This window comes from Nilaparvata lugens, chromosome 4 (genome assembly GCF_014356525.2).
Source record: "Nilaparvata lugens isolate BPH chromosome 4, ASM1435652v1, whole genome shotgun sequence".
Taxonomy (NCBI): domain Eukaryota; kingdom Metazoa; phylum Arthropoda; class Insecta; order Hemiptera; family Delphacidae; genus Nilaparvata; species Nilaparvata lugens.
Genome location: NC_052507.1, coordinates 54,773,007 through 54,799,633, shown reverse-complemented (window position 1 = coordinate 54,799,633; position 26,627 = coordinate 54,773,007). Strand labels below are relative to the sequence as shown.

The 26,627-nt window shown below is 34.3% G+C and overlaps 1 protein-coding gene across 3 annotated transcripts in view; it reads left to right on the top strand.

Moving 5' to 3' along the window:
- The window catches only part of LOC111052517 (ubiquitin carboxyl-terminal hydrolase 4), a 56,312-nt gene that overhangs the window by 22,061 nt on the left and 7,624 nt on the right, over positions 1-26,627 (top strand). For all 3 annotated transcript variants that reach the window (XM_022339227.2, XM_039425882.1, XM_039425880.1), the window contains exons 9-16: positions 451-540; positions 1,550-1,710; positions 5,674-5,705; positions 6,365-6,450; positions 7,970-8,158; positions 19,486-19,728; positions 20,876-20,980; positions 23,659-23,886. In XM_022339227.2, the coding sequence (XP_022194919.2) occupies positions 451-540; positions 1,550-1,710; positions 5,674-5,705; positions 6,365-6,450; positions 7,970-8,158; positions 19,486-19,728; positions 20,876-20,980; positions 23,659-23,886 (1,134 nt within the window). The remainder of the gene's footprint in view (positions 1-450; positions 541-1,549; positions 1,711-5,673; positions 5,706-6,364; positions 6,451-7,969; positions 8,159-19,485; positions 19,729-20,875; positions 20,981-23,658; positions 23,887-26,627) is intronic.

Sequence of the window (26,627 nt, the reverse complement as noted above, 5' to 3'; positions counted from 1 at the left end):
CCAGAAAACCTTCTTAGAGAGTAATGGTGGCGTAATAACCGATAGTACTTCAATAGATAAGTGCTTGTGAAAACTTTAATTTGATATATTATAAATGAATTTACCACAATATCTCCATGACTACTGCAATTGAAATTCTGCATACTTTATAATTTAGCCTAACAACTAAGTATTCACATCACAATATTATTCAGTAGTTAATAAATATAATAACTCATATTCTTAATTGGTCAAGTTAGCACAAAAAAATTAACAGATGTGGACGCTTTTTTCAATATTGGAAAATTAGATGATATTTTAAGCAGATTAATTAAAAATCCTAAAGAGGTTGATAATTCTTATATTAATGTTGGATACTCAATTTCGGGCACCTGCTGAAGAATTTTTCAGTTTTTGTGAATTATTCTAAAAATATAATTGATTGATTGACTGTGTGTTGTTCTTTTTCAGCCGACGTTTGTTAGATCTGAGCCGAAGCCTGCGGAAGTTGCCAACCAGAATGGACATGCTATTGGAGAAGAGATTATCACTGATAATGAGGTGAGGGGTGAGCCTTCATGTTCTGGAAACTAGATCTATGGGTGTGGTCACAGCGAATGAGTATAATGTGCAAGTGCACGTCAGATCAGGCACGAGTCGAAAAACAAAATTTGAAAACTGCCATTGAAACACGTTGTGATTTGCATGTAGCTGCTCACAATGAACGTGACCAGCAAGTGGAAGCGTGCAGTGTAGGTTTTTCTATTGCTCTTCCCAGATTTTGTTTCTCATCTGCACGCTTGGTCATGCATAACCAAGCTTGCACTTGCACATTTATTCGCATTCAATGTGATCACACCTAAATGCTGTATTCACTCTAAATGCTTAATTCTTTTAAAATATGAACAAATTTTTTTAGCCAAGTCACTTCCGTGTTATCGGATAGGCACGTTGATGTGTCAGTCCGGGCTGATGTGCAACTGTCGTGAGGTCTATTGACGTCTCAAACATAATATCAGGTGAGGTGGTACTCCTGTCAGGGACTCCCCTACAATAAGAGCTGAATTAATATTATTTTATTTCGCTTCTGATTCCTATTTATAGTGTGCAACACTATATTATTATAACCCTATTAAATTTTGTCAAAATAATAATACACAATAGGCTTCAGGGTCCCATCTCACCTATTTATGTAGTGGATATGAAGTGAATAAGTAGCGGTTCCAGATATTTGGTCGCACATATTTATTCAAATATTTGTCTACCTAGTTAAAATTGAAGTAACGTATTTATGGTTATAATTTCGATTATAATCTATTTTCGGGTTTTTACTTCTCTTCACTATCTGACCGTGAGAGTGATATTCTATCTGTTGTGAATTGAATATATTTAAATATTTTTAAAACTGTGATATTAAACTTGATTGAATATTGCTTTAAAATATTTCTTGATGAATATTTCAAGTAGAAACTCAAGCTATAAATTAATTGCTTCTATAATATTATCTTAGTGATGGAAATTACAAAATTAGTATAAACATGATTCAGAGACCGGATAATTTATTTCGCAGATAACTGACAAGGAGAACACTGAACCTGAGAGTGAAAATGGGCTGAAACCAACGAAAAGCAACAACATAATTGTCGATCGGTCTACCAAACCTTCTGTCCTAAAAACAACACAACATGTTGTCAGCGATAAAAACCAGATTCCGAAGCAGATTCAACCAAGGTACGAAAAATAATTCTATATTCGATAAATAGCTTCTCAGTGGCTTGGAACCCACCTTGAGCTGTAGGTCCACCAATTTCTCATCATCATCAACTTTCCCATTGCCCACACACAGGGATTCAGTTGAAAATATTGAAATAATAAGATTCTTCTGGCTTTTTAAAAAACCGAAATTGGACGTAGACCTATAAATCGTTCATTAATATTGTATTACACTTACCCTAATTTATCTGTGTACAGTGGCGTAGCCAGAAAAAAAAATTCGGGGGGGGGGATCGTAACATTGGATTAGAAAGCACCTCAACTTTGAGGGAGACTCCGGAAGGTGTAGGGGGTATGAAATAAATGGGTCCGGGGGTCCTCCCACGGAAAATTTTGTAAATATACTTTCAGCTGTACTTTTAGGAGTAAGTTTGTTTTTCGGTTCGTGTTTAAAAATTTCTCTAATAAGTAAATATTCTCTATTTTAAAAATAACTGATTGATATAAATTATTATTATTTTAATATTTGGAATATCTAAATTCAAAAGAATGGTTTGTATAAATTTTCTTGGACTGAGAATTTTGTGGAAATCCAGAAGACAACCTCATTTCGGACTTTTTAATTTCGGACTTACCTAAATTTGGGAGAGAAATAGTACAAGTTATTCTTAGTTTTTCTCTCCCGATTTGTGCTTCATTGTAAAAAGAATAAATGAATGAATTTGGTGCGATTTTATTCAATTTCCACTTGAAATAAACATTCTATTCAAGTTTTTTTGGTGATTAGTTATTTACTAATCACTTATTACTTCTATTTTCCCTTGAAAATTTCATAGGCCTATGGATTTTTGATTAAATAACAAATAGAATGGAATGGAGCAGAATTTTATTAGTCATTCAATTGTTTAAAAAAATAGTGATTTTGTAGAAGGCCTACTCATTATTATTCTGATAACAAGTTAGCATACTTAGATTTTAGCTCCAATAAAGCACTATTTCAAGGTTAACTACTACTTTATAGGTTTAGTTTTAACTTGATTAACTATTATTTTTAAATTTACATTATTTTTACTTGAGAATTCTAACTTACATTGTTTGGGGGGGGGGAATTTTTTTAATATTAGAGGGATGTGTCCCTCCTTTCCACGATAGAAACTACTCCTGTTCATCATAATTGTGAAATTTTCGGGGGTAATCTCTAGAAGAAGCTGAAAAGCTCTAGGAGCTTGGTTTAAGGATATGCATGAAACTGAATAATCAACCAGAGCAATATAAGCTATATTAAATTTCTTCATAATAATAGATCTCTGCTATCTAGTCCCTATGCACTAGACCACTCACTGTCTATAAGAAAATAGCTCATTATTATTATCATTGCTATTGCAGTGCTTTTCTCTCTTATCTTATATTTCTCAACTTACATAGTACAATATAAGGAAAATATGGTATTAAATGCTATTTTTTGACTGATCCAACCACAAAAAAATCAGGTTCCATCTTGGGAGGGGGGGGGTTTCCTGGATACGTCACTGTCTGTGTAAATTCCTCTTAGCATTGAAATCGATAACTTTTCAAGATTAATATTGGTAATACAATGAAACACGGTATACCATTTAATGAAAACTTGATTTTCATATATTTATTTTATTTTCACCAATTGATTTTTGACCTCTTGAAAGATTAATAAATGCAAAGTGCGTTAAAATCTAGGCGTATATCATTGAAGTGATCTAAATCCAATTGTAGATTGTTCACAACAGTATTATAAACATTAATAGTACAACCTCAAAAGAGTAAAATAATTATAATACCGATACATGATGAAATTATTTTATTACCGTATTGCTTTCAAAAATTAGAATTGTTTATCATGAAAGTAGCAATTTCAAATTACATCTGAATTTAATTTCATGACAAATTGTGTTTTTCAGGCATTCCTCACCCAAGTCTCCCTTAACCCATCCTAACAGATCTGCAAGCTATTTTGATTTTCCAGGAATCATGAACAAATTCCATTACATGTGTGCTAACTTGCTGTAAGTGATTACTTCCAATCCTTTCTCCTGTTTCCTTTTTCTGTATCCTTCCATTTAGGTTCTATTTTAGAATTTTTTATGTCCAGAAAAAACCTTGATTACTTTTTACCTTAATTTGGTATATTTGTAATATATTCTTGGGCTGTATGTAATAGTATATTTCGCACCTAGGGCCGAAAATGAGACTTTTCCGGCTCGAAATCGGTTTTCAAGTCCGAGGCCGTAGGCCGAGGACTAGAAAAGATTGAGAGCCGGAATCACATTTTTGCCCGTGGTGCGAACGCTATTTTTCGCCACACATAAAAATAAAACAATATTTAAATATGAGAATAATTATTGTTTATTAGCCACTTCCGAAAGCAAAACTGAAAGTCATAGCTCTAGCAAATCTGAATATCAGGAAATTGTCCAAGTATTTTAATTTTTCATTCTGATTTGTCTAAATAACCTAAAAGATTATGTTCAATTATGTTTTAATGTGGGATGTTGAGTTTATACTTTTTTATTCTTCCAAGTGACAATAAGATGATATTATTATAAATATTTTGATTCTTGAATAATAAACACAAATAATAAAAAGTTTTTTGATCAGCTGTTTTAGCACACTTGAAATTTGGCCAATATGAATGTCAACGTTAACAATGCTTGTTGTCGTCGACTGTGGAAGTTTAGGTTAGAAGTTCTATCCTACTCTGATAATCGAATTTGAATAGTTTATAATATATGTATGTTATTTGTATTTCATTCATCCAAATAAAATTGTAGAATCTTATTGCAAAATACTTTATTTAATTCTAGAAGCATAAACTGATTCCGTTTCATAAACTATTTTGTAAACACGTTCACATTCAAATCAGAATCAGCTGACTTCAAGGTTATTTTACAGCCCTAGGGCCGTAAAAATTTTACCGGCCTGGTCAGAAAACAATCACTTTCGGCCTCCATATGATGCACGAAAACCACCAGCTCATTACATCCAAGTGGGGCGAAAACATATTTTTCATTTATCGAACGTTCTTAATGGGCATCTGAGTCTTGATTGGTACCTATCGTGCTTCGATTTGTTTTCGAGCAAACGGATTTTTACTCAATGAGAGTAAAACTCAACAAAATGTATTCACTCTGAGAAATGTACCTGCAGAGAGTAGTTTGGGTAGTGTAAAGTTTCTGGGTGTCATGATAGTAAATTGTCATGAGAGGCACATATTGAATATGTTAGTACAGAATTTTCCAGAGTCATATATTTATTAAGAAATTTGATAAGCTATGTTCCAGAGTCGTATGTAAGGTCAGCCAATTTTGCCTTTTTCCAGAGCACTTTATCCTATGAACTTTTGCTATGGGGTAACAGCGCACTTGTCCAGAATATATTGCTGCTTCAAAAGAAGGCCATAAGAATAATTTCATACTCTGATAGGGTGGCTCAGTATGATCAGTTGAATGACAATAAAATTTTACTTATTTATTTTAATTTATTTATCCTTTGGTTCCATTTGTTAATCCTTCGTTCTCATTGAAATACCTCTCTAATAATTATGTTCTCGTTCATTTTTGTAATGTGAATTATAATGTACTTTTGACCGTAATTTTGTATGACTCAGTCATATTCTAGCGGTTCATGGACAAATACAATTTTTACATTTTTGGATGCATTTTCAGTCCAATAAACGTGTTAAAATTTCTCTAAATCTTTCAGGAAATATTGATTTTTTTTGTTTAGTTTTGTTTATAGTTACCAACCTATTCAGTCTTCTTCAAAAGAAATAATTTAGCTGTTGTATACATTCATTTCATTGAATTGTTGAATTTGTAAAATGTTGATACTTGTAATAATGTACATCATGTATCACAAGTACATTTTTCGGATCTCATTTGTTTTGTAATTTTTGTTGTTGTTATTTGCTCCAATTCTCTCTTAATCTTGGATTTTCATTTTTTGTTTCAGTTCGATCGATGAATGGAATAAAAATAGCTCGGGTGAGTTCAGCTACATTTTTAAGCATTATCAAATTATTGTAACTGAGCTTAATAGAGATTGGTTAGTAACTGGAACTAGCTTCGCAAATTCTCAACAAATGAGTTTTACTATTTCTAGATTTTTGAACTATTTCAGATAAGTTGTAACTATTCAATAAGGAAATGTACAACTATATAACGTCCACATCAATACAGAATGCTAATTGAATCAACTTCAATAGTAGGCCTAACTCATAACTTTTATGAAGATGCCAATGTTCTAGGTGTGAAAACTTTGAATTTTTGCCTGAGTAGCTACTATCATAGGATGATTCCAGTAGACCAAAACGTCCAATTCAAAGTTGATTTGAGATTATTGTACGTTCCTCTTCTTCCAATTTGAGTTACTTATTGAATCCTTCATTACCTGTTCAATCCAATAAAAACCATAACGAAAATCAAATTTTGATGTTTAGTCTCTTTCTTTGAAACTATTTGTTGTATTCAGGAATCTGTCAACATTCTGTGGAATCTGGAATCAGTAAACATTGTGATGTTCAGTTTCTTTTTCCTACGTTGTTTATTGGTTTCTCATCTGTATTTTATTTTCGCATGTGTTATTATTGTGTGAAATGAACAAATTATCGATTGATTACCAGTCATCACTTGATTTTTTTCAGAAACAAGTTTCGAGCCTTTAAAATCGGATAGCAGCTCTAGTACTTCGAGCATGAAAAGGTCATCCTCGTTTCCCAACATTTCAAAAGTGAGTCCAATTTCAAACTTTTCTCATTATTTATCATTATAGTTATATTGTGAGTGATGTTGTGATAAGTCTCCATAATGAATCAACACATTTAAATTTTGTCACCATTTCTTCGTTTTCTTCCATTTTTCTTCCGTTTTTTTCCATTTCTTCCATTTCTTCGTTTTTATTAGTTTTAATTATTTATTTGGGGCGAAGAAGCTTTTAATATTCATTATAGAGCTTTTTAAAATCGTTTATAAAGACGGCCCTAGGATTAACGTCATTTTACATGGATCAACAATATTGAATTAGCTGATCGTATCCTCGCAGAAACTCGCATTACAATATCTTATTGATCCCGCTTAGTTTAACAATGAAATAATAATTATACACTTTATCTATGATTCAACTAAGCATTATATTGCCTATATGACATAGAATTCTAATATTATCATTCCTGATAAGATAATATTGTATGTTTATTATGATTTGTGAATGTTAAATTGAATTCATTCTCTTTTTCTGATAATATACAATCATAAATGGAATGAATTATCATACAGATAAGTCATTCTATTCTATTATATCATTTTGTAATCTACATGAATGAAGGAGTCTGTAGTGGTATCCACGTTTCAAAGTCAGAATAATCAGGTAAACATTGGTTTGCTATCCCTGTTTGTTATTAGACAAAGGAGATAACTCCATCCTTTTTCAAGTCTGTACTGTTCCCATATTTTCGTAGATGTTTAGTGAGCGACCAGAATATTTTATCTTGATTATAAAAATGTTTATCAAATTATATTGTTTATTAAATGTGTAGGCTATATTTTTATGATTAAAATTTATTATGAGATGGAATTGATCACTATTAACAAGAATAAACAACTAATATCAGTAATTATCTCTAAACGAAAATCAAAATTAAATCCGTTTTGAACTATTTGCAACCACACTACAGTCTAATTTAACACTCAACACAGTGTTGATAATGGATTTAAAAAATCCGAAAGCGCTCCACATGTGAGTACTAGTTTTAATATATAATATTCAAAAATAGCCTGTAGTGTCGTTGAAAATAGTTCAAAATAGATTATTAATTGCAGTTCCTAATGGATAGTGAAATAGATGAGCCAAATTAAATGCTCTAAATCATCCCGAAGACTTCTGCTACTGCAAAAATATTGAAAACAGGGTAAACAGCTAGATGGAAATTCGATGAGCGCTACTATTCAAAAATTATTTGACAGCCCGGGAATGACATGGATTTTCCTTTAATAATTATTATTAATCTATTAGCATTTGAATAATTGCAATATCTCAGTAATCTCCATCTGAAAACTAATAGTAGATCAGATACTGGTATGACTTGAGTCACAACTTACTATCCATTATAGAAGGCGATGGTCAAAGAAATGTGACAACAATGCTTTTCTATGAAATCCTCTGACTTTGAAACGGGAATCTCACTATAATCTGATGTGATAACAGTGTTGAAAATGTCATAAATTTAGTTGTTGTTGTGTGTTGCCCCCAGTTGACAGACGACGAGCTGACGCCAGGGAGGGGTGGTGATGGGTTGGGTGGTAGGGGGGCTCGAGTGGCCCCCACCCCTCCCAAGTACGACCGCTCCTCGAAGCCCTCTGTCCTCCCCTCCAGTCAGCCCTCATCCCCACCTCTTTCTCATTACAAGCAGCATGAAGTCGGCATAGCCAGCACCGTTGTTGTGAGTACATTTATTTATTGTCAAACATTTATTTATTCATCTATTTATTTGTTCAACTGTTGAGGCTTATCCTAGAATTAAAACTTAGGGTTCCCTTACACCTGCATATTTTTGTAAGGCTAGCGAAATAAGTATTTCGTCAAGTAATCGTCGAATTACTGATCGGATTAGGAATAATAAGTGCAAGATATACGAACTTGCATATAATCAAATGATAAAAAATATTATTTCAAGATACTATATTACTGCAAGATATACGAACTTGCATATAATCAAATGATAAAAAATCTGGTGTGGTAGGTACACTCACACAACTTTCCTTGCTCATTGAACTGCAAGCCTCATTCTTAAATCTGGGTTTTCGTTTGTGCGTAAATGCCGTCGTCGACCACGACAGGGTGAGGATCTCAGATTGGGTAGATTTCAATTTGTCCAATTAACCTAAAAGATTATGTTCAATTATGCTTTAATGGGGAGGTTGAGTTTATACTTTTAAATGGCAATATGTTGATATTATTAGAAATGTTTTGAATAATAAGCAAAAATAATGAAAGGTTATTTGATCAGCTGTTTTAGCACACTTGAAATTTGGACAATATGAATGTAAACAATGCTTGTCGTCGTCGACTGCAGAAGTTTACGCATAAACGAAAATGCACCTTAAACGAGAATAATTCAGGTCAAGGAAAGTAAAAACCCCAATGCGAAATTCAACTTCACCTTTGGTCGTTTTCACACTTTCCTATTGTCGGCCGACACTCGAAATTGTCCTCTGATTGGCTGAAAATCAGCTGTTGAGCCAATAGGAGGACAATTTGGAGTGTCGGCCGACAATCGGTAAGTGTGAAAACGGCTAAAGGCGTCAAGTTCTATTCCTTATAAGATTTTTTCTCAATATATACGCATAGATTTACTAGCATAGATTTGTCCGCATATCGTGCAGAATCTGATCGATAACTCTATAATATATAATAAATTAACGGAACAAGATATCTCGCAAAACTTATTAAAACTATACTGGTGTAATGGGGGGGCCCTAAGACCGAACAAAGTTCTAGTTCAAGTGTATTACTATGGGTGTATTCAGCATTCAGCATTGGCAAAATGTAAATGTTTGTACTCTCCAATAAGAGGAACTGCGAGAATTGTTTTTCTGCCCAACTGAGCAGAAATTCATTGGGAATCAGGTCTTCAGAAATTCATGAACGTCACATGAATCATACTTGATCAGAGTAAATTCCTTTCGTCATATTGTTATTACCAAGTCCTACTTCAAATCAACTTCAATCAATAATTAACCAAGCTAATTTGGCTCCGTAGTCGCGCTGATGAGCGATCACTTGGATTAGTTGAGATTCATACTTCTCTACTTATAATTTATGAGTTTGAGGATCGTTTCCAGGTGGTTCGGAACCCACCTAAAGCTGGTCCACTCATCTCATCACCATCATCAGCAGCAGCAGCAGCATCAATCAAAATAAAATCAAATTAAATTTATTCATTAAAAATTCATACAAAATATAAACACAAATATAGAACAAGTTTACAAGATACTTCTTACAAAAAGTATTGTCAGTTACTGGATTTTTTTCACGAGTGGGAGTCAGATTCAAAGTGTTATAAATCAGACTAGGTATTTAAATTATCATCTTTATCTATATAATATATAAAAGCGAAATGGCACTCGCTCACTGACTGACTGACGGACTCACTCACTCACTCACTCGCAGAACTAAAAATCTACCATACCAAAAACGTTCAAATTTGATAGGTATGTTCAGTTGGCCCTTTAGAGGCGCACTAAGAAAGGATTTGGAAAAATTTCTAAAGATACGCCAAAAATCTGCGTTTTCCAGCGTTTTCTAGCGTTTTCTCAGCTTTATCGAGAACAAATGATCAGAAAATGTTGAAATTTAGTACAGAAGCTAAGCTAGGGTGTAATAATGTTGTGTTAGAAGGAATTTGCAATAACGTCGAAGATACGTCCAAAAATAAGCGTTTTTTTTTGCTTTTTCTCAGATTTATCGAGAACAAATAAACAGAAATTGTTCAAATTTAGTACAGAAGCTAAGCTAGGGTGTAATAATGTTGTGTTAGAAGGAAATATCGGGGCACCGAGCTTCGCTCGTTATTTTTATTTATTGATAAACATAACACAACTCTCTAAAATGATCGTGTTTATATTTCACAGCTGGCTATACGTCATCTTATGAATTTCGGGGATGCAATATTTTGATTTTTCACATACTCACTTTTTTACTATCCACAGCTGTTTCAGCCAAGGATGAATTATCCTTTTAATGTCGTTTAGCGAGTTTTCTCAAGGATGAGAGCAATCGAATCTTTATATCATAAACCTACTATATTCCAAATTTCGTGAAAATCGTTAGAGCCGTTTTCGAGATCCGTTAAACATAAATAACCAGATATAAAAATAGCCAGATATAAAATAACCAGATATATAAATACAGAAATTGCTCGCTTAATATGATAGGATTTGCAATAACTTCAAAGATACGCCCAAAATCTGCGTTTTTCCAGCGATTTTTTGTGCTTTCTCAGCTTTATCGAGAACAAATGAACAGAAAATGTTCAAATTTACTACAGAAGCTCAGCTGGGGTGTAATAATGTTGTGCTAGAAGGAATTTGAAATAACGCAAAAGATACGCCCAAAATTAGCGGTTTTTTGCGTTTTCTCAGTTCTTTCATCAAGTAATAGACAGAAAATGTTCAAATTTGGTACAGAGGTTTAGCTAGGGTCTGAAAATGTTGTGATGAGGTGACTTTAATATTTCATCAAAGATACGCCCAAAATCAGCGTTTTTCTCAGCTTTTCTGTGTTTTCTCAGTACTTTCATTTTCTGATGGAATGAAGCATACTCAAATGAAAAATGTAGGCGATCGAGGCGAGCCCGTTGATCTCATTTTTGGACGATCCAGTCGGGGGTCCAGGGGGCGGAGCCCTCATTTTTGGCAAGCGAAGCGAGCCTGACGGCTAGTTTAATATAGATGAAGATGTCTCATTACACACGCTTAATGCTGGACCTCATGTGGGCATCACGCTCAAAATCGATGCGGCTTTATAATATTACGATACTACATAAATATAACTGTGTATTGGGGTTCTAAGACAAAGATCCTTCCTTCCAAAACTATGGATTGATCTAATGTTAAATTGTATTATACAATGGGATGAGTTCAGCAAATTAACCAATCATTGTGTTTTATTTATTTATATTTATTCATAAATTCATAGATACAATAACATTCATAATTCATTGAGTGATTGCAAAAGCAACAAGGCTTATAGCCTAAAATTGTTCCTTTACCGAATTTTCATAGAAATAGTCCAAAGATAGGTTATGTTTATCACTTCAATATTTAATAATATTAACAGAATAGAAATTAATCAAGTTGCAAAATAAGTCGGGTAAAAAGAAAGGTTCAAAAGGAGTAATAATCACTAAGAGTGATGGATATGATAATAAAATCTTGCCTATCCTGGAATCCTCTTTGTCTGGAGTGCCTCTACTCATCAGGATACATTAAGAGTCGAACACGTACAGAATAAGCTTCTTCGCTTCCTATTTTATATGCAATTAGAAGAGCCTCTCCCCTGGGTTTCCCTTCTGGACGTTTGAGATCCCTTTCCAATATGGACTCTTTAAGGGCTAGACGTGACAGGTTTTCATTGATGTTTGTGGTGTCACTTTTGAAAAATTGCATTAATTGACCCGCTCTCCTCTCTAGGATTGGTTTCCAGGTACACACGTTCAATGTCAGAAGAGTTAGGAGACTTTCATGTACCAAGGTCAAGGACCCTTCATAACTTCTGCTCTCCACTTAATAGAGTTCTGAGGCTATTCAATAGCGTTTGTGAAGGTGTTGATGTGCATGACCCTGTTAGTGAGGTTAGAAGGCGCATTATTTAGGCTATTCCTCATTGAATTAAGTTTCAGAATGAGTTCAATTAATATGATGTCCGTAAATCTTATTTGTTGTTTTCTCTTTTCTTCTCTGCTTCCATCAATCTTCTTTCCACAGTGGCACATTTTTCCCCTTGACCTTTTTCTATGCTCAATTGTATTCTTCTTATAACTTATCATCTTCATTCTCTATTTATTACTTATACTTAGATTACTTTTCAATTACTTATGCTTTCCTCATACTTATCAACTTTCTTATGTATTTGTAAATTGCATGTACTGTATTCTCTTATTTTTATTTCTTCTAGTAACTTGCTTAATACGATAGTAAATAGTAGTGAAGACTGTTTTGGGCTTAATGCCTGTAGTCTTCTTTTTTCTGTAATAAATAAATAATTTGAAAATAAATAACAAGTACGGTACTATATTTGTAATTAGCTCATTAAACATTTTTCGCCACACTGCACAGAAAGCAGCTGTTTTTCAGTCCCTACGTAGATCTGAAAGACATTGCAGACGACTCTCGTCTGACGTCAGAACAGGTTTCTTTCCGGCCTAGGCCGGAAAGAGTACCCTTTCCAGCCGCTAACATGGAACTAAGAAAGGTGATCAAAAAACAGCTGATCAAAAAACGTTTCATTATTTGTGTTCATTATTCAATAATTAAAACATTTATAATAATATCATCTTATTGTCATTTGAAAGAATAAAAAAGTATAAAGTCAACCTCCCACATAATTGAACATCATCTTTTAGGTTATTTAGACAAATCAGAATAAAAAATAAAAATACTTGGACAATTTCCTGATATTCATATTACCTCAGATTTGCTAGAGCTATCACCTTCCACTTCTGCTTTCGGAAGTGCTTAGTAAACAACTAATTCTCATATATATAGTTTATTTTTGTGTGTGGCGAAAAATAGCGTTCGCATCACGGGCAAAAATGTTTTTCCGGCTCTCAATCTTTTCTAGTCCTCGGCCTACGGCCTCGGATTTGAAAACCGATTTCGAGCCGGAAAAATCTCATTTTCTGCTCTAGGAAATATACTATTTCTTGACCTTGCCTCAAGACAGATATAATCTTTTTCAGTCTTTGTTGTATTTTAAAATGCTTCTCTTGGTTGGTTTATATATATCTAGTAAGATTAGAAAATTAGTTATGAGAATGAGGATAAAAGAGTTGGTTTGTAATAGCTGTCGCCTGTCTATGTCTCTCTTTTCAAAAATATCTATCAAATCTTTTTCTAAAAATAGTTATGAAATCCCTGATAACACAGGAATCTTACTTCCACAAGCAAGTAGTCAGAAATTCAGGTGCTCAATGCTTACATTAGCTAAGTTCTCACGGGTCTGCGTTTGGAAGTGTGGTTCAGAACTCACCTTAATCTTTAAATCCATTCAAATCTCTTCATTCCTCCTATCAACCACGCACGAGCCCAAGGCTCACGTGGGTGTTATGCTCTGCAAGAAAAGTCGTTAATCCATGTCCACTAGCTCAAGTCAATTAAACTATCCACTTGTATGGTGAAATGTACGCTGCTCTTAAATTATTGTATCAGAAATGCTTTGTTTATGTAAAATATGCAAGTAAATTTAATGGATTTCAATAACAAACAATGTTATGTAAGCTGTAGACAAGTGAATATAATTGGTGAGACAGCCGGCCAGTGCCATGTGTGTGTTACCCAATGCTAGATATCGATTGGCGAAATCACTCCGAGATTGAGTGTGACATATATGGCACATGCTTCCCTCACATGACGGCTACATGTGAATACAGAGAGGCCCTAACAGTGTGAGGCATACAACACTCTTGCAACTTGCAACTGTCCTTTCCATATGCCTCTTGGCTTTGGTCATTGGTCTTTTCAAGTTTTTCTCATACATGAATTCTTCAAAACTTATTTATGAGGTCTCAGAATTTTGAAAACCTGTCTTGTCCTGTCCTTTCCATATGCCTCTTGTCATTGGCCTTTTCAAGTTTTTCTCATTTACGAATTCTTCAAAGCTTATTTTTGAGGTTTCAGAGGTTTGAAAACGCCTGAAACTAAATCTATTCATCTCTTATCTTCATCACCAGCCGTCCCCTAATCTACACACAAGCCTTGGGTTCATGTGGATATCACCTTCAGCGAAAGATATCTTGAATTTTTTCAATTTCAACGCTTCAATTTTTTTATTCTGTTTGTGTAGGTGATATTGATGGTAGATATTAAAATAACTAGAAACTATTTTCGGTTTCTTATCTTTTGTCATAATAATATATTTTTTCTATTCTTCACTTTCCCTTCATCACCATGTTCGTTTTTCCATCCTGGAACTGGTTTCTTACTTCCTCCTCTTGTGTTCCCTCTTTCACGCTTTCATCTCCTCATTTCTCCTTCAGACTTTCTCTTCAGTAACATTGCATTTTGCTTTTATTTCTAACATAAATCTCATCAAGTATATTCTATATAATATATAGAATATTATTTTGTTTCGGTCATTCTTTGCGGTCTCTGATGTATTATTTAACAGTGATTCAGAATTATGTCTAACAAGATTGATAGGTGAAGGTAACCAGTCTACCATTTCTCAAAATAACTATTATGACTTATAATTTTATTTTTCATGGTTAAAGAATAATAAGTATCATGATTAATTGTGTCAAGTTATCCAATTTGAATAGCATAGTTGCTTATCTATTTCCATTATTATCATTATCGTATTTGAGAGTCGAATGAGCTCAGATTTTTAGTAATACTCAAATTCTATAATAATTGAACAATCAAGGAGTTTGCTTTCTTTTCAAAGCTTACATAATATCATGACAGAGTTGTAACACTTGCGAAAAAGCATAGAAAATCTTGAAATTATCGACAGCAAACGTCTTAGCTTGGTTTCTCCAAGTTTTTGCAAATTGAATTATTTGCAGCTCGAGTAAACTAATGAAATCTTCTCCCTACCTGACACTCTGTTCTCTTTTTTTCACCTTCTTTCTCTCTTCCACTTTCGACTTTCTTCTTCTCCTTCGTCTTCTTCCACCTGTAGAGTTCAGACCTCTGAATCTGTTCTGCATTTCTAGGACTTCCCATTTACGTCTGTTGTTTTCATTGATTTCCATTTGGGTTGAACTGCTACTTTTGCTCAATAACAGTTACTAAAAATGAGTTCTTTCTTTATTTGATACCCTATTTTCTGAACGTTCTTATGGTGGAACCATCAGTAACTGTTACTTTGTCGCTGTTCCTGATGAGTAACGGCTACTTGTAGCAGTTACAGTTACCCTTGGTGGCACGTTGCGCTAGGTTTCAGTTCTAAATGTACAGACGTACTAGTTGGATGCTATTTTTGCTGCTTAGAATAACGGTTACAGACGACTATAGTGATCGAAATGGTGCTTTCCATACGTATGCGTGTGTCGCCGCATATTATTATACTCAGAATAAAAAAGGTTGGTTTTTAACTCAATTTTTGAATTATTTGTGTTTGAGAAAATTTAGAACGTACTGATAGAGATATTTTGTTTCTTGTAGTTTATGAGGTAGATTCAATTAGAAATCCAGATGATAGTATTATAAATGCGCTCAGGTATGATAAAAAAGTAGGTGTTTGAATTCAAGATATTTTTCTTGTAAATTTTTGTTATTTCCATGAAGATTCATCACATATGACATTCTATTCTCCACACAGTACCAAATGCTAAGAAAACTGCCTCAATAGTTTGAATCATTGTATACAATGTATTCTAGGTGGTACATTGGTTTAAATAAATAATTATTGTACTGAATAGCTAAGTTTGTGTCTAGGAGCAACACGAAGATCTGGAGTATAGCGACAAAAATAAACCTAATCAAGAAACAACAGACATTAGTAGAATTTTGAAAATGCCCATTTGAATAATGTCCACATCAATCACTACTTGTTTCCTCTCTTGCAATCAATCCTTGCTGAGTCAGGGAAATTCGTTGAAGAGAGACTACAAATTAGCTTTTGTTTGGGTGCCAGAAGGGGAAATACTTGTATGGAAACTCCCTTTATCACAAGTTCAAACAATTTAATATCGTAATGGAATTGATCTAAGAAAATTTGAAGAGCAGCACTGAATCACACAAGAGCAGTGTTGCAATACTGTATGAATTAATTCCTATTCTTCCTTTCTTTCGTTTCTTCAGATAGTTTCAGAAATTATAATATCATTGATTCTTATTAGAGTGTTCACACTTTGGGAGACTTGTGTATTTGCAGACTTGTACACTTGAAATGGAGTTATTGACAACTACAATTTTATAAGACAAGGATAGTGATGCCGATCTCCCAAGTGTTGACCAAAACAGAAATAGCTTATAATAGATTTGATATTGTTATTTTGGAGGCCGAAGATATAAAATTAGTTATTGAGATGTGTGTGTTCATGATTATTTGGTCCACACTTGAGAGATGTAGGTCTCATTGAGAGTCCTATTCGAATAAAAAAAAAACTGCTTTTCTGTCGCTTCAAAAATTTGGTCAGCCATTTGGATCCTCCATTTTGAATCAAACTCAATTTTTTAACCAGGGAGTTGGTCACAAGGAACCCCGCACATCGATATCTCAAACAGTTTCAAAGTTATTCGTGTTCAAAGATACTAACAAATCATACAAAATGCAATGAATGAGTACGTTAAAATTCTGACAGATCAAAATTTTCTGATTAAAGTGTTGAATATATCATTAGAATATGTTACTGTAAGTGTTTACTAATACTTGAGAAAGCAAAATTTGATAGTTGAATTGCTTTTTAGATCTTTAATGCACTCATTTATTTTAATTTTGTAGGGATTATCATCATCTTTTAATGTGAATAACTTTAAAACTGTTTGAGATATCGATGTGCAGTATGTTTTCGCCATTCATTTTCTCTTGAAATTCTGTATCGAAATCATGTTCCACATGACAACTTTCCTATTTGAAAAAATGAAGTTTGATTCAAAATGGCGGTTCCAAGATGGCGGACCAAAATTTTGAAACGAAAGAAAATTATTTTTTTCATTCAAATTGGATCCCCAATGAAACCAACTGTCAAATTATACTTGTAAAGGAAACATTAAGCTGTTTCCATAATTTTCACCAGCTCTGTTGGTTTTCACTCAAGTTTGGTGCTTTCAGTCTGTACTCACACTTGCACTACTCAAATCGTGCGACTATTCCAGTAAATAGAACCATATGCATTTAGTCGCTGTTTATGCTCATCCCCACTTCTCTAGTTGCTAGTAGCCAGAAAGTTAACTACTACACTCCAACTCCTAACCTCACTTTAGGCCCCAAACCTGACATACTCGATACTTAGACACTTGGCGACCAGCATCGCAGCATGCGTCGCTCGCTTCGAACAACCGAGCAACGTAGTCGCACAATCGTGGAGCACTCTTTACGGAATCGCCTAGTCTGAGCGTCACCATTTCAAAACACATGCTTCGTCGCCGAGTGATTTGAATAGTGCAAGTGTGAGTTGTGCCATAGTAGACAAATGAAACTGTAGACAAACTACAGACTATGATCAACTATATTACTATACTGAAGGGTATGACAAATTATATACAAAGATAAACTATGGAGTATCTATGGAACTATAGTTTCTATAGTGAGGTCCACGTTATAATGCCAATGGAGGAAGATAGGAGAACAGCGTTGCCGATTCTCTGCCTTCTATAGAGAATAGCTGATAGCGGTATATATGACGTAATATCAACTGCTGATTTCCTTTATAAATAATCGATTATATATAATTTGATATTTTTCAATGATTCAATAATACAATGTTTATCAATGTAATCAATGTTTATAATTATATTGAGATTAAATATTTTGTCAATTATTTATAATTCTACATTGTTGTTAAGAAACGAACTGGCGACGTTGCGGAGCTAGACAAGGGTAGCACTATCTCCTTTTTCAGATTGTAGACAAGGATAGCAACTCCAATGCTAATTAAATAAATAAATAAATAAATGTTTATTTCCCAAAAAAACTAAAACTACAACATCAATTACACAAAATATTAGATAAATTACAATATTACATACAATAGTTAGTTACAAAAAAAATTCTTATAATGTGTCCTCTACTTGTTTAGTTTTTTTGTGTGTGGAAATTGACCTACTCCACTATGGCGTACCATGTTCTAGAGTAGGTTTTGTTGTTTTTTTGTGCGTATTATTAATTAGTTAGTGTTTAGTAAGTCATTAGGTGGTTAGTTGTTATTTGAAATAATGTTTTCTATGTTCTGTCTTCCTTTGCTCATCAACCAATTGTGTACTATTGTTTTGAACTTTCTAGGATGATTAATCTGCTTAAAGTTTGCAGGAAGTAGATTATATAATTTTGGTGCTAAATGATTGAAATGTCTCTGGTATAGTGCCTTCCTTGCAACACTAGTGATGAGAAGATTCCTGTATCTGGTGTTGTGGTTGTGGTTTCTGGTTTGAAATGTTGTTGGGTTCTTGTGTAATCTGCATAGTATCTCCTTGGAGTAAAGCTGTCTTGGATCCATCACATCAAACTCATTGAATAGCTGGTCTGATGAATAGCGTGGAGGCTTCTGGTTGATGACCCTCATGATCAGCTTCTGTACCCTGAGGAGGGGTTCGATGTGCAAGAAGCTTGCACCTCCCCATCCCACAATCCCATACAGCATGAGGGACTGAGCTAGAGAGAAGTAGATAACTCTTAGACATCCCTTGTCGACCAGTGTCCTCAGAATCCTGAATCTGCAGATAGTCTTCCTTAGTCTCCCGCATAATTCATTGAGATGATGATCCCAGCGCAGAAAAGAGTCCATTGTAACTCCCAGGTATTTCTGTGACTGTTTCCTGTGAACTGTGTATGAAGTGTTATTCCGTTGATTCTTGATTACTATCTCATCTCCTGTTGGCTGTCCATGTTGAGTCGCCGAAAAGGTCAGAAAGAAGGTTTTCTCATGGTTCAATGTTAGCAGATTTTCACTCAACCAGCGAGACAAAAGCCTGCCACTATGTAGCCAGTTACATACACATCGATTTTTGTACGAACGGTTTTTTCCGTCCTTATAAGTTCTACCATCGATTATGTTTTCAAGTCATATTCAACCTAATAGAATTTAGAAGGATGACAAAGTATTGTACGACCAAAAATCGATGTGTGTGTAACTAGACTACTAACGTTGGTCTCACTATAAGCAACATACTCGTTCACAATCTTATTCAAATCTTAAGCCCTGCTTTCAAATGAATTTCGTTCTGCTGAGTTGAAAAATAATACTAAGGGGCTTATGTAAGTGTGTGTGAACACTGTCTTGAGATCCAATGGTATTATTTTTCTGTCCAGCAGAACATAATTGAAAAGAGTAGTTTAAAAAAATGTTTCTCTAGATTCGATTGTTATTTGTGTGCTTGTGTGTAGACTCCAGGCCTGACCGGACTGAAGAACCTGGGCAACACGTGCTATATGAACTCGATAGTTCAGTGCCTGAGTAACACGGATGAGCTGCGCCGCGAAATATGCCAATTCAGCAAGGAGGGAGGCGTGTTGGGGGGGCTGGTGGGGCATCACCCCCGCCCCACCCCCGTCGCCCTCGAAGTCGACAAAGTGGTCAGGAAGCTGTGGGCGGGCAAGCACAAGTCGTTTCCCTGCGATGAGCTCAAGGTCAGTCAATTTCGGTGTACACAACGTCGGTTGTATAGTGATTATTAAACTAAGCTTTAAAACATACAGAAACCTTGAAATTTGGGTAACTTTATGCTTTTGTTTAAGCAATAACTTACTTTCCTTACGTACGATACCGGTAGTAAAGCCATGAAAGTACAAATTCAATCCCTAGAAACTGATTATAATGTGATACATTGAAAACTATCAGCATTCTTTAATGATCGTAGCGAGTTCCTACTGATGACTCGAGTCGTTGTTCGTCGATAATTTTCTATTTATTTCATCAATTAACTTTAAATTTTCAACACAAATTTTCTGAACTATTTAAGATCGATTTCGTTGGCCAAGCAAATTGACTCACTCCTTCGTCCTTTTCGAGGATATCACAAATCAGCTGTCAGTTGGATTATAAATAATAATCAATGCAATGATGCATGAAGCATGCAATAAATAACTCAATGCAGGCAATTAATAACTCAATCAACTTGAATTATTTCACTTGACTTTTCACCGCTTTCAATAGAACAGATGACGGAATATCAGCGGCATTTTGTACGAGTTCTCCAGCCCGGAGAGCTCACTAGTTGAATTTCAAAACAGCTAGTTTTTTTTACAAGTTTTCACAGCCTTATGTAATCAAAATTTAGTATCAGAGATAGTGTCAACGTTTGAAGTCGGGGAGACACCTGTCATGCAGCATTCCGATCCCACTCCGATCATACAGGCGGACTATTGTATGACAGCGAAATAGACTTGAATGCTGCAAGACACAACTGTCTGTCATATGATGATCGTTTCCACCACCACCCCATACAAAAATCGGACATGTGTCGGATCGGCACGCTGCATGACACGTGTGTTCCCAGCTTCATAACAAAAATATCTAGTCGAAGGTCTTCTAGTGGAATATATGACTATCTTTGATCAAAGTTGAGGTAATGAATATAATATGATTTATGGTTATATTCGTGAAAATATTCATATCATACTTAATTTGAAAAAAAATTGACTGTAAAATGAGACAAAACTGGCAGTCATTAGTTTCATTATGCATCTTTTTGACACCAATAAGGATTAGCTCTTTAGTAATGGTGTTAAACTGTACATAAAATTTACAAGATTTAAAAATTTCATCGTTTTTCAGAGCGTTGTTGGAAAGTTGAAGACCTCATTTAGAGGCTGTGAGCAGCAGGACTCTCACGAATTTCTAACAATTCTTTTAGACTGGCTGCATGAAGATCTCAACGTGGTAAGCATAGTTTTGTAATGAATGCATTCAACTATGATGGTTGCCTTTTCTCCTCCTACACCTTATTACCCACACTCCTTCTCTGTGAACTTTGAACTTGATTACTTCCATCTATAAGTCCATAATCGAACTTCTCTTTTCTTTTCTCCTACTTTTTCCTCCTCCACACTCTTCAACCTTCCTATTCCGTCAATTGTCGTCATGCTCTATCTTATTCAGTATTGAATAATGATTTTATCTGACGAAAATTATTGATTTTTTTTTATATTACTGGAATATTGCCATTTAAAACCAAATACCCATCCCACTAACCTTTCCCCAACCATCACCTCATCTAACATCATTGATGGACACCAACATCAACGTTCGTCTTAAAGGAAAAGAATAAAATATTTTATTTGTGTTTGTTTCCTTGAAACATACAAAGAGGTTGGTATACTATCAGTTTATTAACTACAGAATCAATGTGGATTGTGAACTTGAAAAGCAAAAGTATATCACTGCCAACTATAATTGAAAATAACATGCTCAATAATCCAGAAAGTTTGTTCAGTTTAAATGTTTAGAACCGTCTCTTGAGAATTTGAATTACTCTAAATCATCCAAAAATTGTCTGTATTTCAAATAACTGGATAACTATGAGAAGAGCTTATCTAATTTGGTGAGTGAGTCAATACATAATATATTGTTGTAGTTTTCCTCATTCCCCTGGCCCTCATGGAGATATCCAGCCAAGTACGTCCTTCTGTGATGTTCAATTAACTTGATATGTCTTGAAGGAGATTTAACCACTTCGATTATGATAACCTACCCAATTCAAATTATTGTTTCTTCATTGAATTTAATCTCTTGTTTGATTCCCCTACCTATCATCCCTACTAGCCTCTACTAGCATCTAACTACAGTACATTTACTAGCTATTGTAACTTCAATTTATCTTTGTGCTTATAAAATATTTCCTCCAATCTAATTAAGTCTTCTCTCAAACTTATACATATTTTTTTAAATATTGGAATTCATTCGTAGGAAATGTAGACTAGCGCACAAGTTTCCATGGTAGTCAATTTAAGCTGGTCTAGCCAAAATAATGATTAACGTGAATTATTTTGACATTCTGCCAACTACGTTGAAAATCAGATTTAACAAATAATAATTGGACATCTCGGAAAGTGATCTAGCTGAGATTCTCTAAAGGTCTCTTCACACCTAGCATAGTAGCTAGAATTAATTCTACATAGGAAATACCTTATTCAGCTCGTATCATACTTGTAAAAATTCGAATCCAATTCATATACCATGATTAGTCACTATTCTATTCATATTCAGTATTTGTTTCCAAATTTCATTGTGTTGTAATTCTGTGGCTAATACATTCTAATTTGAACTTGGAATCCAAGGCTGAATGATGGTCTTCAATAGGTTAATTGAATAAAAGCTAGCAATTGCTAGTTCTAAGTACAGTAACTATATTAGTTACTGTAACTCCAAGCAATTTTCAAGCAAATTTAATGCTAGGATTCAAGTCAGCTGTATAATCTTATTTGTATAGCTAGAACCATTGACTAGTTGCTGTAGTGAGGTCCACATTATAATGGCAGTAAAGAAAGATGGGAGAACAGGGTTGCCGATTCACTGTATTTGACTCCATTATGTTACAGACTGTACAAAAAAACACAACCATCTATATTGGATCGCTGTAACTCATATCATCCCATTGCATTCAATCTAATATTAGTTTTTATCTTCTTCGATAATAATCAATTTTATGGCAATTATATTACATTTATCAATAAAATAATCCTTTTTATAATTTGATTCAAAACTTCCATAACTGAGATCAGGTTTTTATTCTCACATACACCTGAAATCTTGGCGGTTAGTTTAAAAAGCTTTGATTCAACAATATGAACTTTAAATCAAAATAATTAATCTAAATAATTTTTGTTGTTTCAAATCAACAGAAATTAATATATTCAGTAGGTATTCTATTCCAATGTCACTTAGAAGTTATAGCAAAATAGAAATCCCATTTATAATAGAATAATTTCAATAGAATAATTTCAATTCTGAAATATCCTACCAATATTTATACCGGTAACCAATACTGGTAACTGGAGCCTGTTTATGAAGACGGTCTAAGTCGAGTAAATCCTTGGAATTTCTATGGAAGGTCCGCAGGCAATGTGTACCTATAATCCAGGATGGTCAAAGTTATCAACTTATAAAATGTCATCTCACATAATTATAGTTCGTGACTCTTATTTGGTAATATCTGAACATATTCAAAAATAAATTATACGACTTGATGTCTACTCAATTATTTTGTTAGAATCAAAATAAAACATGGCGGATGACCTGAAGATTGTTTGTTTATATCTGTACAGTCACTGTGGAAAATAAAAATAATACATTTCTGGCAAACTGACAACATTGAAAAGCTAGAAAGGGATAGCGCTATCTCTTTGTTGAATGATAGAAAAGGATAGCAACACAATTGACAATCAAATACTGCCTTTGACCTCTGCCGTAGAACTCACTAGTACTAGATTCTAGTTCTTAATCGACCCATTCATAACAAACGGGTACTAAGAAATTATTCTTATTAATTAACAAATCAAGAAGCCCTACTGAAATACTTTATTAGACAATTTATATAATTATGTTTGGATTTGTTGCAGCCGAACCAAGACCTGGAGCTTGGCGGGGCAGACGAGGCGTCGGGCGAGCGTGCGTGGGGCGAGTTTCGACGCAAAAACAACTCGATAGTGTTGGACCTGTTCTACGGGCAGCTCAAGTCAACCGTCACCTGTCTCACCTGCGCCAAGCAGTCGGTGACCTTCGAGCCGTTCTCCAATCTCTCTCTACCACTACCCAACCACGTGCTGTCTGATCGATGCACTTTACATGTGAGCACCTTACATTCACCTATTATAACCGGTGTTTTTTTAGAGGTATATAACTTTTAATTGCAATAAAACAACAATGGATTATTCGATTGACATAATTTTTTTATCAAAAGATAATCTTGTGGCATTACATTTTGGATATGATTTCTGTTATATGACCGCCACGGATGACTCGGATTTAGTCCAACCTGGACGACCAATTTTCTATTACTTTTTCCAGGACTTGTGTCCGTATATCAGGAATTATTATCATTATTGTTATTCATGGCGCTTAGTTGTATAATATAATGACACGGCGAATGTTGTCTTCCAAATAATGGTCAAGCCTTTGTGGTTTATTCGCATAGACCGATGACTCTATTTAGCCCCACAGAAAGTGGTCTAGCGGTGTTAAATCACAAGATCTTGGAGGCCAATTCACAGGCCCAAAACGTGAAATTAGGCGGTTACCAAACGGGTCTTTCAATAAATTGATTGTGGCACGAGCTGTGTGACATGTTACGCCATCTTGTTGGAACCACAGTTCCTGGACATCATGACATGGTTGTTCAATTCATGAATTGAAAAGTTAGTAATCTATATAATAAGAGAGAGTAGGGTTGTGTTTGTTCGCATTGAAACATGTCAACTTGTGGATTGCATACCGGAAAAACGGGAATGATTTAGATCTCCAAATTTTACACATAGATTCTAAAAATATCAGTCTCGTGCACCTCGAAGCCCAAATTTCAATTTTCTTTCTAGATTTTTCGGAATTAATGTTCAAATTTCATTCATGGGACTTGAATACAACATATCATATGTTAATATAGAACTATAATCCAGAGAGACTACTACCTCTTCGAAACAGATGGTTAAAATTTGGCAACTTTAAAACCATTTGCAAAATTAATAACCAGACCAATTTTGTCAGATTGGCATTAAGTTGAGGAAGATTTCTAAATAAGATTTGAGTTCCGTCACTTTATTATGTTGGTACCAAATTGAAGAACTTATCTATACACGTACGGGATAGGAAAATTTGTTTGACGCATCATCACGTCTAAACTACTGGATTGAAATTAACTTGAAACTTCGATATAGATTATTAATTAACCGAGGATGGTTCTAGGCCTACTTAAAACTCTTCAAGATTCCACTCGATCAAGTTTTCAGTTTGTCAAGTATTAAAATAGACACTTGCGAAGTACGGGTTACCTGCTAGTCTTCCATAAAGCGGATGGACACACATCCAGTTCCTGTGCTCGATGGCTGATGGACTCATTCGGGTCTTCCTCAATGCTACGCTCTACAGTAACAACAGCTTCTTCTGTACGTACCGTACGGCGTCTCTGGGGATGCAAGTTATCAATAAGAGTAAACGTGGTGCGGAAACGTTCCATGGTTAATCGATCGAATTAACTGCTCTGATGGACAATTTCGTCATCGATAAAATAGATGTAGGGCGCGATACGTATTTCACATAGAACCATTTTTTTCGTAATAGAATTGCACTATTTCCAAGCATTATTCACATTATTGAGGGGTAAATTCATTCATGATGAATTGCCAAACAAAGCTGAGAATAAATAACCTAACAAAAATGTTAAATCGCCATTTTGAACAGCAATGCCAAATTAAAGCTCTATACCTCTAAAAACAGTCGTCATTAGAATAAAACTTGATCCAAGCATTACAGAAAAGAGAAGACGGAGAATAGGAAGCGCAAAGAAAAAGAAGAGGAGGATGAAGAAGAAGAAGAAAAAGAAAAAGAAGAGGAGGAAGAACAAGAACCATAATAATTAAAGAAGAAATGTATTTTATTCGTCAAGAAAATATATTTTCTCACGATATGTGACAGAATCCAAAGTCACGGCAGTGGACTGTGAATGATAGTTGGTATTAATACCTACAAATAAATCTCTGAATTCTGTGCATAAAAAACTGATAGCTTGAAGTGTGGTAAGTACGCCAATAAAAGACAAAATGAGTCAACAAGATGAGATTTAATATTAATAAAAAATAATAGGCAGATGGCCACATACAAAAACAAGTGTAAGTAGATTAAATCGAATAAAATCCTTTAGATGAATTTTATTACAACATGTAATAAAACCGTTAGAAAATAAAAAATTTAAATGAATTTAGGTCAATGACACTAATGACCATTGAAGCCTAACACTAATTGATAAGGTACTGTCAATGATACCTGAATTGAGAATAGACAATTTTAAGTGATACAATAATAAAGTTACTGCTGAAAAATTCAATCTTAATGATTTTAAAAAGGAATAATAACAAACGATAATTATATGTAGATAATGTTCTATATGTACAAATGGTTAAATGTTGATTGACACTAATACAAATAATCTTAGAATAATTGAATGTCTCGGTCGACATTAACACAAGTAAATAAGTTCAGAAATGAAGATGCCTTGGTCGACATTAACACAAGTAAGTAAGTTCAGAAATGAAAATGCCTTGGTCGACATTAACATAAATAAGTTCAGAAATGAAAATGCCTTGGTCGACATTAACACAAGTAAGTAAGTTCAGAAATGAAAATGCCTTGGTCGACATTAACATAAATAAGTTCAGAAATGAAAATGCCTTGGTCGACATTACACAAGTAAGTAAGTTCAGAAATGAAAATGCCTTGGTCGACATTAACATAAATAAGTTCCAAAATCAATGTCATACACATTGAAATAGGCGTCGGTGGCCTTAAAATATCACTTATGAGCTAAGGGTAGCTGTCA